General features: G+C 39.2%; 1 protein-coding gene across 29 annotated transcripts in view; it reads left to right on the top strand.

Annotated features, from left to right (window-relative positions):
• DST (dystonin) overlaps positions 1–16,871 on the top strand; it is a 480,723-nt gene that overhangs the window by 120,405 nt on the left and 343,447 nt on the right. For 6 of the 29 annotated variants that reach the window (XM_072832517.1, XM_072832518.1, XM_072832519.1 and 3 more), the window contains exon 1: positions 4,275–4,451. The exons of 21 other annotated variants lie outside the window; for them this stretch is intronic. In XM_072832517.1, the coding sequence (XP_072688618.1) occupies positions 4,361–4,451 (91 nt within the window). In that variant the 5' untranslated portion in view covers positions 4,275–4,360. Of the gene's footprint in view, positions 1–4,216; positions 4,452–16,871 lie in introns of those variants that run through there. 2 more of the 29 variants (XM_072832516.1, XM_072832515.1) reach the window with 2 other exon arrangements.

Raw genomic sequence — 16,871 nt, forward strand, 5'->3', positions numbered from 1 at the left:
AAAAATAGAATTGAACATGAAAATGCCTAGAGTCAAAAAAACCATATGGTCTGTGAGATACCTTAATTCATTCACATTTAATAAATATTGATTGAGCCCCTGGGATAAATGGAAGAAAAGCACATAATTTTGCTTTTAAAGAAGTTACAGGGATCCCTGGGTGGCGCAGCGGTTTGGCGCCTGCCTTTGGCCCAGGGCGTGATCCCAGAGACCCGGGATCGAATCCCACGTCGGGCTCCCGGTGCATGGAGCCTGCTTCTCCCTCTGCCTGTGTCTCTGCCTCTCTCTCTCTGTGTGTGTGACTATCATAAATAAATAAAAATTAAAAAAAAATAAAGAAGTTACAGTCCAATATAATAACTGGATGTATTGTTAGACATTTATAATGCGGTGGGAGAGATTCGTTGTTATGGCTATATAAGTACCTAACATGAAAAGATCCCAGAGGAAAGTCTAACGTGGACAGGGAAGAGAGGCATGGGAGGTTCCTGAGAGGCTTCTCAGGGGAAGTGTCAAGTGAGGTGAGATTTGAAGAGCTTGAAGGGAGTAGGGGGAAAAGGAATGCCACTTTGGAGGGATGGAACTGGAGAACAAAGATAGGGAATGTGTCTAAATGGAAATTTCAAGTAATATGCATAGTAGAGCATGGGATTTGGTAGAGAACAGCAGAAATTGTAAAGGTGCATGTGTGCCATACTGAGGAGATTGGACCATTTGGGGAATTATTGGACCATTTGGGGAATTACCGAAAGATTTCTCAGCAGTGCAGTGATATAATCAGGTTTACATTTCAGAGAGTCTTATTGGTGATGGTGTCATATGTCTGACACTTGACAATTTTAAAAGTGCTTTTGCACTTACAGTGGTGTTCTCATTTTAAAATCAGAGACTATACACCTTTCCTATCTTGCAGGGTCAGTGTGAGGAAAAGATGACAAGGTGTAAGGGATGGGGCTTTGTAATACCCATTGTATAAATGACTTTTACATAAGAGCTATAGATCTGCTGTTCTTAGTTACTGGATATAGTAGATTGGGTTTTTTTAGTCTTGAAGTGCCTGTAAAGATACACGGTTTGCTGGTGATTGGTGCTATTGTAAAATATGAATTTTTGTCCTGTGTAAATTCTTTAAAGTTGGAATTGAAGGATCTTAGCAGAGTCAGACTTTGGACTCAGGCAAACTTGGATTTTAATTCTCCCTCTATCACTAGCCAGTTGTATTTTCTTCAGCAATTTTTGAATTTTTCTCAGCTTTGTTTTCTCTATTAAAGGGTCATGGCTGTGGTGAGTAAATAAAGTAGTGAGTGCAAAATGTTTTGCAAATTCTTTGGCATGTGGTTAAATGCTGTATACATGATAGTTTGCTGATGGTCAGATGCTCCTATTTATTTTTTAAAATTATTTGTTTATTTGAATGAGAGTGAGAGGGACATCATGAGCAGGGGGGAGGGGCAGAGGGAGAGAGAGAATCTCAAGCAGATTTTACTCTAAGCATGGAGCCCAACGTGGGGCTTGATCTTAACACCCTGAGATCATGACCCAAGCTGAAACCAAGTTAGTTGCTTAACCCCTGAGCTACCAGGCACACCATGGTTAGATGCTCTTATAAGCACTTACTACGTTATCTCATTTAGTCTCCCAACGACCTTATGAAGTAGGTATAATTATTTTCTCCATTTTTCTTTTTTTTTTCTCCATTTTTCAGTCCAGAAATTGGCTGAGAAAGGGAGAGATTCTTCCCAAGGTCATACAACTAGGAAGTAGTGGGTTTCTAATTTGAATTCATGTATTCTTAACTCCAGAGGCCAGCCTCTTAACTGCTATGCTTAACTGCTGCTTTGCCATGGAATAGTCTATTATTATCAGCAGATTGACCCAATATTACCATTCCAAGAATGCATGGGCAAAGGCTGTTTTTACAGAAAACTTCCAATGCTGCTGCTGTTCATTTTGACTCTCCTTTAAAAGGAGAGTTAAAATCAGTTAAGAGTGCACTGATCATGTTTACAAAACTGGATACTACTGGGTTTCAGTCTCTGATGGAGCCTCAGACTATGCCCTCAATGACCCTACTCATTGTGAAGGAGACAAAACAGCTTTGAGAAAGATTCATATATGTGAGTGGTCTATAAGTGGAGTGACCTTTTAGTGATCTAATTGCTAATTCTTTTATTTCAAGAAGGTGTCACAAATGATGCCTGCTTGTTACTTCATGAACTAATGTGTACATAAATGCATACCAAGTTGCAAGAAAATTAGTGATCCTAAGGGCTTGGTGGGACATGGGCTCAAATTCAGATTATAAACTAGTGGTTAGGATAAAAAAGAGAGATACAGCCTTATTTTGTTTGGAATAACAAAAGTAGGCCAATTGCTCAGGAGAAGTAAAGATTTCCAATTCTAACTCAAGCAAGTAAGTTTTTTTTTTTTTCCCTGAAGAGTGTACAATTTTTTTTTTTTTTTTTTTTTAGGAGTACTCAGCCCGGGGGTTCCCTGGGTGACTCAGTGGTTTAGCGCCTGCCTTCTGCCCAGGGTGTGATCCTGGAGTCCTGGGATCAAGTCCCATGTCGGGCTCCCTGCATGGAGCCTGCTTCTCCCTCTGCCTGTGTCTCTGCCTCTCTCTCTCTCTCTCTCTGTGTCTCTCATGAATAAAAAAAAATAAATCTTAAAAGGAGTACTCAGCCCCATTAAAGAGTTAATGGAGAATGATCCAGATTTACAACACTGAAGGGGGAAAAAAATCAAGGACAAAAAGTCAGCACATATGAAAGGAAGAAATAGGGAAGATGTGGGCAAAAGATGAAGCTGTCAAGTCAGATGGTCAACAATGCATTGATTTATTTATTAATAATAATAGCTAAGCCACAAATTTATAAGGTAGGTAGGCACTATTATCCCCATTTTACTGATGAAGAGAGGCTCAGAGAGGGTAAGAAACTTGGCCATGTGACGCGGTTAGTAAGGAGGCAAGATGCCATCCAGGTATCCTGACTTCAGTAGTATTCTTAAACACATCCATTTATGTGTCTGAGTACCCTTAAAACTCACATCAGTGTACGACATTCCAAAGTTCAGGGAATTGCATCCGTTCTTCGCAAATTCAGTGGCTACCAGTACTGTGTGTAATGAATACCGGGTAAAGAGAAGGGGCGGGGGTGGGGACACAGTAAGCCGGGGCTCGGAGACCCGCGGGGCTGCGGCCGGCTCCCGGGAGCGCAGCGGCAGAGGCGCAGGCGGGCTCTGGGGGGCGGAAGGGAGGGGCCGAGGGCTGGGCCGCCGGGCGCGCAGGCGCACTAGCTTCCAGGCTGTCAGGCCCTGACGCGCGGGGCCACCTGCAGAGGCCGCGCCGCCCAGTCCCCGCGATGTGCCCGGGGCAAGGACCCGGTCCCTCCCCCGCCCCGTGCAGCCGCTGAGTGACCGGCGTCCTTCCGTGCCACAAGCGCCGTAGCAGAGTATTTTCCACCCTTCCCGTCACCTCTTCCCTGGGGAGAGCGGCGGACCGCTCGGCCCGTGGGGTGGGGGTGGGGGTAGGCCGGGGTGGGGGCTGCGCTCCTCGGCGACCGCGATCTGCGGCTTTGTTTCCCAGGCACCTGTTGTGGGTCCCAAATAGAAACCTCAGCCTTGGGGATCCGGGCTGGCCGGCCAGTGTCCGGGGGTGGGCGTGCTTGGCCGCGAGACCTCCCCGGGTGGGCGGGCCGCGGAGGGGGCCCCGGGGCGCCGGGCCCTGCCCGGGAGGGAGGAGCGGAGCCAGCCCGGGCGCTGACCGCCGCGCTTGCCCCCTCCCTTCCGCCCTCCCCCCCTCCCCTCCCCGCCTCTCCGGGGGCGCGGGCGAGTGTCTGCGGCGCGGCGGCCAGGAAATGCCGCAGATGCGCGGCGCAGCATCCCGGGCGGAGGCAGCGCGCCGGTCCTCCCGCACCGCCGCCGCCGCGGCCTCGGCCTCGGCCCCGGCCCGGCCCGCAGCAGGCGCGCAGCGCAGGGCCAGGGGGGCGGCCGCCTTGGCCGCGGAGGGTCCCCGCGCCTGCCGCCCTGCGCCCGTCCCCAGTGTGCTCCGGGCTCCTCCGCGTGGCGTGGCGCTGCTCGTCGCCGCCTCCGGGCTCGCCGAGATTTGCCGCTGCTGAAACCTGGGAGAGACTCTGCCCGCCGGGCCCGGGGCGTTTCCTCTGCCTGCCCGGCGCCCCCCGCCCCGCGGCGCCCCCCGGCGCCCCCCGCCCCCCGGCGCCCCCGGCGTCGGCGCTCCCCCCCAGCCTGCGCTCCTTCCGCTTTTCCAGTTCCCTAGGCTGCGTCTTGCTGACTGCCCTGCTCCCCCGGGTTAGGAGGGGGAAAGGGGAATTGGCCAGTCATCGCTTAGGTCAGCTTCGGCATGGCGGGGTACCTCTCGCCCGCTGCTTACCTGTACGTGGAGGAGCAGGAGTACCTCCAGGCCTACGAGGATGTCCTGGAGAGGTACAAAGGTACGTGGCCCTCCGTGCCCCGGCTGCGGGGCTTGGCACGCACCAGCAGGGTAACCGTTATCTTTGCTTAACCGGAGCCACTGCTGCTTGGGCACAGGTAAACAGGTGTCTGGACCAGTCTTGGCAATGGACCAGGTCTTTTAGAATGGGATTTAGTGACCCCAACTCAGAGAGGGTGGTGGGTTGGGCGATGGTCTGGAGACGCCCTTGGATAGGCTGTGGCGTGGGGGGAAGGGGTTTGGGTTTCAAATACATGGCATTTTCTCTCCCTTGTAGAAGCTCTTAAGTACCATGCATAATCATAATTCTTCCTGGGAGGGTGGCTGCCGATTAATTCTCCATGGGATTACTAAGGCATTGCTGTTTGCTGCTCTTGCTTTGCATGGGATACTGGTTGACTGTAAAATAAGGTGCTTGGGTTCTTAAATAAATGGACTGTTTCACCACCGAAAGCATCGCCAAATCATTTCTTTTTTTAGAATGATTTTATTTGGAAAAATGTTTGTGGTTTGTGACTATATACCTGTCCTTATGATTCATAAAAATTATTCGATTGTGTGAACGATGAAAGCCTTAAGTCAGCGTCTGTTGTAAATTTAATTGTAAAGCATTCTATTTTGAGATGCTTTTCTGCCGATTTTTCATGTTCGGGAAATTCTATACCAACATCATAAATTTTTTATTGTTTACTTTGACTGTATAGTTAAATATAATGTTAGACAAAGTGGACCATCTCATTTTAAAGTGTCTTTTTGTCTCTGGAAATCATTTTTCAGTGTGTATAGACAAGAGACACAGTAAGGAGACCAAAACACTCCACACCCACGGCTAGCTCACAGAGCCTTAATATATTAATAGTGGCCTAATTCGTATTTGAATTCTGATGGTTTTGCATCTACTGAATATTTGCTTTGGCCTTAAGAAACTCTACTTCTGTAAATTGAATGGGGATTATATGGTTAAAAATGACATGCATTAGTTTTCTGTTTGCAGAAAGTAGAAATATAAAATTCTGAATTGAACAATTCCAAATCTCCAAACTGCTTAAAATCCACCCAGAAATATGTTTTATCTTTCTAGGACATGTTTATTATTGACATTCTTTTAATCCACGTAGAATTTTGTAAACAGCACAATCAGAATTCCTTTGTGCCAAGACTCTATTGTGTATAATACTGCCACTGAGCAAGTGCAATGGTATTTTAGACTAAAGCACATCGGTAGCATTTATGTGTGTGTGTGTAATATACTCATGTTTATGTTTGTTTTTACATGTTAAAATAAGGTTCTTAATTGTCTCCAGAACATTAAAAATGAAAAATATTGCAATACAGATTAGTAAACCTTACTGAAGACACACACCTATACTCTTTAAAATCCAAAAGCAAAAAGTCTGGAAGTTCTGAAGTATATACATTTTGTACTTTTGAAAAAAAATGTAGCTGTATGAATTTTTGTCTCATCAAGTTTTACCTCAGTGATATGTGAGTGATATCAGGTGACTTGGAAAACAATAACTGAAGTGCTGCTTTGACTTGTCTTGAGGAGGTAGACATTCTTTAAAAGCTTGTTTCTATTGCCTTTTGAAATAAAAGAAAATTAAAGATCTGAGGGCAATTGTGGTTCTCACTACCCTTCATTTTAATGATATGGCCATCATAACACTTAAACATACACTTTTCCAACATACAGTCCAAAATTTCACTGAAAAAGTGAGTATTGTTACCTCCGTTTTCTTTGTGGTTTTAAATGCTTAGGTCATCAGTTTGTACTTGGCTTTATAGATGTTCTATGTTTTATTTTGTTTTGGAAAGGAAAGAATATTGGCCTGTGTGTTATATGTAAACCTGGGGACCTGGGAAACTCATTGTTTCCCAATGTGTTTTGAAGCCAGTTATGATTTCCCATCAGTATCCAATACGATGACTTCACTATAATGCTTATTATCCTGATGACTTGCTATGGGGGCTGATCTAATCAGGAAAGAATTGTAGGCTTTGAATAGGGAGTGTCAGTTCACTAAACTTTCAAAGTACAGTTGCTCATTTTCTGAAATCATGCATTGTTCAAACATTTCACATTCCCATTTGAACTTAAGAGAGGTTATTTGAATTTTTATTTCTGACAAAGTTCCTTGGTTACAGAATGAGTTTGCATTCAGTTAGAGTATTATCAGGTTGCCAAGTTATCATATGCCCCAGCTGTTGAATAGTGTAAGTGGTAGAGTCAGCTGGGACAAATTCAAAATTTGTCTGTTGTCAAAATGTAGAATTATAATAATCTATACTGTCAGCAGTTATGAGTATTAGATTTAGAAGTTGAGAGTTTTGTTGTTAAGCTTAGTCCTCAGATGGCCTTGCAAGGACTTCCATCCTAGCTCTTTGTAGAAAACAGTAGTGGCAAGTGAGTGAGCCCTAATTACAGATGGTGTGGTCTCGTGTCTTGCTTTGCCTTGTTACTTCTGAGTGAAAATAGGCAACTATTTGCTGAATTAGAAAAACACAGAACTATTTGCTGCAGAGAAGAGTGGAGTACTCTAATTCATATTCTAGTCCTCTTATAAGACATATTCATAGCCAGAATATTCAGGGTATCTTATTAAAAAAAATCACATTACCGCAGCTGATAGCACAGTCAGGGTGAGTAAAGCATTTCTTTACAAATGAGACGTGTTTACTTATTGTTTATGCTAGAAATTGCTCATGTCAATGACTTTCTTTTATGTATTAGATTATCCAGTGTATTTACCGTGTAATACAGAACATGTTTATTAGTAGCTTAGCACAAAAGGACAGAATTATCCCTCTTGGGTTTTTGTTAGTTTTGTTTTGGTCAGTGCAAGGCACCTAACCTGTATACTGTTATTTTAATTAATTGTATGTTTTGTATTATTAATATTAGTTAGCTGGCACTTTATGAAATTCTGCTTTTCTGTCATTGGAAGATTTAATTTTCTCAACACATTGGTCCTTTTTGAAAAGGATGTTAAATGTGAAAATGACATCATTAATGTGAACCCAATAAATTTTATATTATACATTTTAGATTTAATTTAAAAAGAAGGTATATTATTTTGATCCCACAAAATGGATGTTTTTCCCATTGATCTGGAAATGAATCAATTATCCCCAGACAATTGTAAAAAGTATATCAATGTCATTCTCTGTGAAAGCTAAGTAGAAGATTTGTTACTTGTCTAGAACATCACTAAAAAATTCTTTTGATTATTTAGAAAGAAAGGCATTTTTTTCCCCCATGAAAACTGAATAATTGCTTTAGTCCCTTCTCTCAGGGCTATGCAATTTTGCCTATGTGCTTGGTGACCAAAGGCACTGAGTATACTGAGGTGTATACTGAGTATACACCTGTAGTTTCCATTTTCAGTTCTGAATTTATGGCCTGCATAGATGTGTGGTTGGGAAAAGTCCTGTCATTTTACTGTGTAAACCAACTCTGGTGCCATTTGGAGTGTAAAGCTTTCTGGGAAGATTTCCCCCCTTCATGCTGTATAGCCTTGGATGATTTTGATCAGTGGTTTTTCACTTGGCTTCCAGGATTTTGAAAAACTTGATTTCAAATTTCATCTGCTCATGCTCTGCTCATGGCTTAATGTAATAGTCTGTTGTGTAATAAGTGAACTTTAACTGTGCTGCATCATGATAGTATGATAGCTAGTTACAACAGCGTTAGGGCTTTTTCTTTTCTTTTAACAAATGAAATGGGTATAATCTGGTAATGAGTGTTAGTTAAGGTTGTATTTGTTTTTTTGTAAAAGAAAACAGATGATAGTGTTTCTTCGTCTCGGGTACTGAAAAGCTGTGGTAGGCAGGTAGGCAGACCGGCGTTGTAGGGGGCCTCTATTTACCAAAGGGACTTGAACTTCTATATTGTTGCTTTGCCAGTTCTCAGTGGCTGTTAAGAATTCTGTCTTCACAAGATGGCTGTTCTTCTAGTCCTTGTGTCTTACTTCCATATGGAAGAAGAAGGTTTGCAGGGGCACTTGGGTGGCTGAGTCAGTTAAACATCTGACTATTTAGATTTTGGCTCAGGTCCTGATCTCAGGGATGGGGGATCAAGCCCTGCATGGTGCTCCACACTCAGCACAGAGTCTGCTTGTCTTTCTCCCTCTGTTCCTCCCCTCCTCAAATAAATAAATATTTTTAAAAAGGAAGAAAATTGCAAAGACAAAGGACAGAAACTGCAAACTAGTTGAGTCAGTTTCCTTTTAAAGAGTCTTTTTAGAAGCCCGTTTAGTAACTCTCACTCGTGTCTCACTGGCCAGAATGGTTACAGGGCCAGGCCTGTCTCACAGGCCTACTCCACCAGACTAGGAAAGTACCCATTTGATTGTAGTTGAAGTTCTGTTGGTTAAAGTGTAAGGCAAAAATGGATATAGGGTTGCAACCCTTTAGCACACAGAGGCTAAAGTGTTTGCCCTAAAAGCAGAAGCTTAAAGTTTGGACACGTGTTAACAACCTTAACACAATATATTTGACTTTGCTAAAGTTTAAGAGAATATCTGAAAGCTCTATTGAAGTCTCTAAGGATTTTCAAAATGACACAGTTGAATGTTTTATAATGTTACAACATGGGTTTGAAAGTGATTTCTTACCAAATAATAAGGATTTAAATTGGCCAGAGGATTTATTCATTGCTTCATACCATAAGGAACACATATCATTCCAGGAATGTAAGCAGTTATTAGATATTGTTAGTGAATTTAACTTTGAACCAAAAAATAGCAGACTGATGCTTCTTTAGTTTCTTTTGTTCTGATTTAGACTTTTGTAGTTATCTCAACATTTATTTGCTTAGGGACTTTAAAAAAGCTTTATGCTTTTGAAAATTTTTTATTTAAGCAGTTTGGAAGTGCCTTATTATCTGGCTCAGTGAAGATTGTAGGCAATAAATGACATCTAAAGAGAGGCAGTGGGAACAACGTATTGTTTTATGGTTACTCTGTAGCCAGGCAAAGAAGATTCTGTGTTTGGGTCATGTGTGCCCAGGAGCTTAGCTCTTTGGGGAGCTGGACTGTTTGCTCAAAGTGTCTTCTTCATGACATTGGAGACTATAAAAACATCTGAAGCTGTGGAGGTGACAAGAAGATGGAGTATCTAGGCTGTCATGTGTCCCTTTCTGTTTTAGTTCCACAACTGAGTACAAAAACTTGTAAGATTATCTATGTCTGATGAATGAATTCAGTGAGAAGATTTGTACTGAACATTAGACTGTTTAGTATTTTTTATTAATTGAAAAGAATCTCAGATACTTCTGTTACATGGGACATTTCTGTCTGTAATGGCTTTTGCAAAATAAAGACTTTAGTGTCTACTTCTCAGCTCTTGATAAGTTAGCAATTACACACGCTACCTATTTCCAAAGAGGAATTTCAGGCAGCTATCTGCTGACGTATGTCACTATTTCTGTAAGAGATCAAATGAGGCTTTTATTTATTTATTGGTTTATTTCTTTGATGCAATTTTATTTGCCATTATTTTTCAACCTACTCTTACCTCTTTCAGAAGAGGAAGCAAATAATTCTGCTTGGATTGGGTGTTGGGGAAAGTTTTGTACTTGAGGTCAAATGGGATTTTACCCTGTGAGGAAAGTGAAGGTACCAGGGAGGAAAGCTCAAGAGGAAAGACTGGTGTGACCGTTCCATTTCATTAGCATAACCAGAGAGTCCATTTTGAATGTTTGGCTAAAGTGCACAGTAAGTTTTAGAGAGGGGAGTCATAGACGTTGTAGGAAGATGGAAATGGGCGAATATGGAGGAAGAGGAAGAAGCAGGCTCCATGCAGGGAGCCCAATGAGGGACTGGATGATCCCGGGTCTCCAGGATCAGGCCCTTGGGCTGACAGCAGGTGCTAAACCACTGAGCCACCTGGGCTGCCCAATAAATAAAATCTTAAAAAAAAATCCTTTGTAGAGGTAACTGTAAGTGATTAAAAACCAAATCTTGCAATATACTTCAATAATTTTTTCATTTAGTTTTATTTCAAAAAAGCCTTTTTTTTTTTTTCCTGCATAAACTTGAGATTTGTAGAGTCAGTTTTGTTTGGTATATGAGAAGTTCAGTGGTTATGTGATCATGTAAGTTCTAAGTTATCCTTAAGTTTATGGATTCAGCTTTTAATTTTTAACTGAAAATAGTTAAAGATAATAGTTGCCATTTATACACCTACTTATATGCCAGACAGTGCTGGGTATTGTGAATGAATTATGTATGTATGGTTTCTAATTCTTATAACTCTTTATCTAGGCTACAACTACTGCCATTTTACTAATATGGAACTTGAATCTTAGAGCAGTTAATTTTCCTGAGATCATACAGGTGTAAGTGATGCTTGTGGCATTTGAACATAAAGTGTATATTCGACATAAACTATGTATTTTGAATTTCATTGCATTGACTGGTAAATGTTGCAGAAATTGTTTTTATGAAGATTTTTTATTAGGATTATAATTTTGATTAATGCTAAGATTGCTTAAGATGTGTTAAATGGATGCATGAAATCAAAATTAATAGTTTAAAATTTATAGAGATTTATTTCAATTCAAATGTTAAATAGACTTTGGAGCTTGAACTATTATATCTTAGCTGGATTATAAATTCTAATTATTAGATATCCATGAAAGGAAAATAAAATTTTAATGTGAACATTTTTGATGTGTATTTTGGTTGAGGAGATTTTGAAACGAATTAAGTTTTGTAAATGTCATCAGTGAATGTGGCTGCTTTGATAAATGCCTGAAATGTTTCCTGGAAAGAATCGTGAAAGGGAATTGACAAAGTCCTGATTTTTCTCTAGTGGGTGAAAATATTTCTCAGTGAATCCTGGTATTAAAGGCATTAAACAAAGATACTATTGTCCCAGTGAATTAAAACATGCCCTTATTTTCAGTGTTAGAGTTCTCTATCTGGCCATGCCAGTGTGACAATTTGTATTCTTGATTCTTGGTATGAAATACTACTACTTGGTGGCTTATTTTATACTACCTTTATTAACCAGAGAGGTATGATGCATCAGGTCTACCTCAACTGGGTTCATGATTGTGGGATAAAGTAGTGCATATGAAGTATTTTGAACTGGAGAGATTATATAGTGAATGAGGTAGACCCAAGAACGAAAGTCCTTTGGCTCCTCTTAGGCCAGTGGCCTTTTTAATTTTTTTTTTTTTTTTGAGTGAATAGACTACTTTTGAGGGCAGTTTTAGGTTCATAGAAAAATTGGGCAGAATGTACAGAGTTTCCATGTAATCTGTCCCTTCCCTTCCCTCCAGAGTTTCCCCTCTTGATACCTTGCATTGATGTGCATTTATTATAATTGATAAACCACTATTGATATTTTATTATTGACGAAGATCCATAGTTTACATTAGGGTTCACGGTGTTGTACAGTTCTGTGAGATTTGACCAATGCAAGTGTCATAGGTCAACCATTATAACGTCCTGCAGAATTGTTTCACTGCCCCCAAATCCTTGGCATTCTGCCCATGCATCATTTCCAACCCCTGAACCTCTGGTGACCACTGATTTTTTTACTGTCTCCATAGTTTTACCTTTTCCAGAATGTTACATAGTTGGAATCATATAGGTTGTAGCCTTTTCACACTGGATTCTTTAACTTGGTAGTAGGCATTTAAGGTTCCTCCAGGCCCTTTCATGGCTTGATAGCTCATTTCTATTTATGCTGAATAATATTCCATTGTTCGGATGTACCACAGTTTGTTTATTATCTACTCATCTATTGAGGGACATCTTGCTTCCTTTCAATTTTGTCAATTATGAATAAAACTGCAATAAATTTTTGCGTGCAGGGTTTTATATGGGCATAAGTTTCCAACTCATTTGGGTAAATTCCTAGGAGTAAAACTCTTGGATCATATGGTAAGACTTTGTTTACGTTATAATAAACTACTAATCTGTCTTCCAAAGTAGCTACACCATTTTGCATTTCCACTAGCATTGAATGAGAGTTCCTGTTGTTCTACATCCTCACCAGCGGTGGATGTCATCAGTGTTTTGGATTTTAATCATTTTTATAGGTGTGTAGTGGCATTGCATTATTCCCTAATGATGTGGAACATTTTTTCATATGCTTATTTGCCATCTGTCTATCTCTTTTGGTGAGGTGTCTATTCAGATCTTTTGCCCACTTTTTTTTTTTTTAAGATTTATTTATTTATTTGAGATAGACTGAAAGAGGGCAGAGGGAGAGGGAGAGAATCTCAAGCAGACTGTCCACTGAGCACAGAATCTAACATGGGGCTGGGTCCCATGACCCTGAGATCATGACCTGAGCTGAAGTCAAGAGTCAGACTGAGCCACCTAGGCATTCCATTGCCCACTTTTTAACCGGATTGTTTGATTTCTTATTGTTGGGTTTTAAGAATTCTTTGTATGTTTTAGATAATAGTCTTTTATCAGATATGTGTTTTGCAAATGGTTTATAATTTTTTATACTGTTACCTCCTTTTGACACTTTTATTTTTTATTTTTTTGACACTTTTAAACCATTGCATATTATATACTATTTAAATAAGGTACTGATTATTTCCTTTCACATAGTCCTATATATATATTTTTAAAGATTTTATTTATTTATTTGACAGAGAGTGCACAAGCAGGGGAAGTGGCAGACAGAAGGATATGCAGGCTCCCTTTTGAGCAGGGAGCTTGACCCAGGGCTCTATCCCAGGATCCTGGGATTGTGACCCGAGCTGAAGGCAGATGCTTCATTGAGCCACTCAGGTGCCCCAGTCATACTGGTTTTAAGTGCTATTTTGTTTTGGGTATATGCATTGACTATTGTAGCTACTTCATAGGATTGCATGCGGTGGCTCAGAGTTCAGCTGACAGTTTGCTTAGTATATCAGCATATGCTGCTGCTGCGATTCAGGTATCCAGCTGGTTGGCAGCTATGATGCTTTATAGCACTTGAGTCTAAAATTAGTTGAACTGTTCTATTTTAGGGATAAACTGAAATTAGTAGTCCATGTCCTGCAAAACATTTGAAAGTTAAACTCCTAGAATATTGGATTACTTACTTAAAATGTAACCAGAAGTAGTTTAAATAGATGGTTGTTGGTTTTAATTTTTTTGGCAAGTTTAGCAATTTGATTATAGCCTGAGTGTATTAATTTATGTATATAATATCTAAGAACACAAAGGTTTGCATTTGTTTTTTAGACCAAAGACAGTGCTTTTACCAAAAGTGATCATATTTGAGTTTTAAAACCACTTGAGTTAAGAGGTAGAACAAAATTATCTGATTTTTTTCCTTTAGCATATTTTAGAAAAGCCACAAACTGTGAGCATTTATGAATGCTGGAACATCAATGACTACCTTTGCTAGGGGAGGAAAGGTGAATGATCTTTATAATTTTGTGATCTTTATAATTTTATCTACATACTAATAATTAGAAAATATTGAAATACTTAGTAGTTAAAAAAACTGAGTGGTTGAAATTCAGAGTTTGATTTTGCATATAGTATGGATTTTATAATCCCAGTAACGGAGGGTTTATGGTTATGAAGGTCTTTGCAATGTGATTTTATCCTCAAAGCAATCTCAGAAGCAATAACAGTATAGCTACTTCATATAATTTGTCATCCTTATATTTTTTCTTTGATATATTTTGGAAGAAAAGAAGGATTGAAGAATTCTAAGTTACAGAAAGCAAAATTCAGGGATACTGTTCTTGTGAAAAAACAGAAATACACTTAGTTTCCATCCTTTTCCATGTAGAATACTATATAGAAATTTAAATTTGTGCTTTAGTAGAATTAATATAATAAAATAGAATTGAAATACTTTTGTTATTAGCATTTCTTTGAAAACATTCATGCTGCCTTGTTTCCAGCTTCATATTTCTAGTCAGAAATTGATTCCATGCTTCAAGTGAACAAATCACCTTTAACATACATTTTCCCCCAGCTTCATTACATTTTGTACTGAGTATATACCTAGAAAAACTGAGAAGGGACAAAGCACTTGAGGCCAGAAGAAATTGATCTTCACTGAATTGAATATGTAGTTTAATTCTAAATATTTATTGATCATATGCTTAAAAAATATGATCAATAATAAGGAACTACGGCCTGCAGAAGGAAGAGGCACTTAGGGTTATAAGACTCTAGCCTCCCAAAGAGCAGTTTGTTGGGGAAGGTGGACCGGCTCTACTCATTATAAGTGAGTGCCACAAAAGAAAAGGAATCTGAGCATCCAAGGGTTGGATGGCTATTTTAAGGAAAGCAGAATTTCAGTAGGGAGAAGATTTTGTGTTTGTAGAGGGCTGGATGGTATCAGAGTTTTCTCGACCTTACCATTTCATCTGGACAGTATGACCTCATGTTTCATTCACTCTGCATTGTAGAAAAATTATTATCATAATGATTTAATCAATACTTTAAAGTAGACAAATTTCATTTTTAGGTATCAGTGTTAAGAATTTTATCATCTATTTTTAAGAACTCTGCTAATACCACATATAAATGATCAAATCTGAGGATTTAGTAGTGAAAAATAACTTTTCTTTTTAAAGCTTTTTTTTTCTTTTAAGATTTTATTTATTCATGAGACACACACACACACACACACACAGAGGCAGAGACATAGGCAGAGGGAGAAGCAGGCTCCATGCAGGAAGCCCGATGTGGGACTTGATCCCAGGACTCCGGGATCACACCCTGAGCCAAAGGCAGACACTCAACCCCTGAGCCACCCAGGCGTCCCAGTGAAAACTTAAAGGTGTGATTCAGCAAATGTAAAGATTGGATGAGACACTCTTAACATGGTGTAGGAAACTCTGGATTAAGTTGATAATCATAATAGGTACAACATCTTATGTGTTTGTCATATCTTTACATATATGATATGATTCGTATAACAGCTCTCTCAGACAAGTAACATAAGAGCCAGTACCCTTATATCATAGCCAAGGAAACCAAGGCTCCTATGATTGCATAGATGCAGTGGCTGACTGGAGATTAGAATCTTGGTCCTCTGACAGCTGGTTGGGAGAGCACTCCACTATAGATAATTGTAGCCCATCTTAATATACAAAGTTATCATTAATAGTATAGATTATAAGTAATATATCTAATGAGAAGTAAATATTCTCTGTTGAAGTAAATAGCCACTGAATATGTTCTAGGATGGGCAGATGTCCATATTTTGATTTATTGTTTATTTAATGTAGGTTTGGGCTATCTATAATCCATAAACTTTTTGTTTAACATGGTTTTGGGCTGTCCATAATCCATAAACTTTAGCAAGAAATTCTATTGCTAGCTTTTGAGGATTTAGTTACTTGAGGGAAAAATTCCATTTTCCTTTATTTCCGTTGTTACTAGAAGCGGCTTATAAAATTACAGGGTTTAACATTTCGACAGAAGAACTATCCTATTGACCAAAGGTGTAATTTTTGTATTACTCAATGGAAAAGGAAGAACTGTGTAAGTACTTGGGGAAATGTGAGAGAAATAACTGATACAAACTGATTAACATTTCTGGGAAATAAAGAAATGTACAAAATATGAATAATATGTAGTTCCATTATATGTTCAGACATATTTCCCTTTTCCATTTCCTCTTTTTTTCCTTAATATAGAACATTTAAAAATTCATGGGATCACTGTAAAGTTCTGTATCCTGCTTATTCATTTAATATATCATGGCATGTTCTAATGCCATTAACATTTTTAATGACTGATGCATATATTCCATTATGTATTGTGATAAACGATGTCATGAAACCTTTTAAGCAGTTTTGTATCATCGTGGGTTTTGGTTAATGTTATTACATTGATATCTTTTGACCTAATTGCAAACTTCAGAAATAAAAAATTTTCAAGATAAGAAAGAAGTCATGTATTATATAAGCCACTTAACTGTTTCTGAGGTACTGCCTAATTCATGGTTGAGTGGATTCTTGAGTTATATATATACCTAACTTAATAATTCTAATCACTTTGAATTTTAGAAATTCAACAATAAAGGAAGCAAGGACTCATAATCAGGAACCTGATTTCCATTCTTGACTCTTATGCTAACTAACTAGACTTGGATGGGTTTATAAATTAAAATGAATGATTGCCAAGGTTTCTTATCTTCCTATAATGCTCACTTTAATGAATTAAGTCATCATTTATTCATTTAGAAAATATTTAATGAGTGCTTTTGTATGCTAGCAAGTATGTTAGATCCTTATGGTAATAGATACAGGAAAGTTTGTGGTCTTCTATGTTATTTTTAGGTTGGAATGTATTATTTTATACTGATATGGTATTTTTATTCTTGACATCACTTTCTGACATATTTACCATTTATTGTTTATGGCATTTATCTCATATTTAATTTTTGAAATGCTTACCATATTCATGGTTTTGGTTTTTGTTTTCAAAAATGATTATTG

This window comes from Canis lupus, chromosome 7, assembly GCF_048164855.1.
Source record: "Canis lupus baileyi chromosome 7, mCanLup2.hap1, whole genome shotgun sequence".
Taxonomy (NCBI): domain Eukaryota; kingdom Metazoa; phylum Chordata; class Mammalia; order Carnivora; family Canidae; genus Canis; species Canis lupus.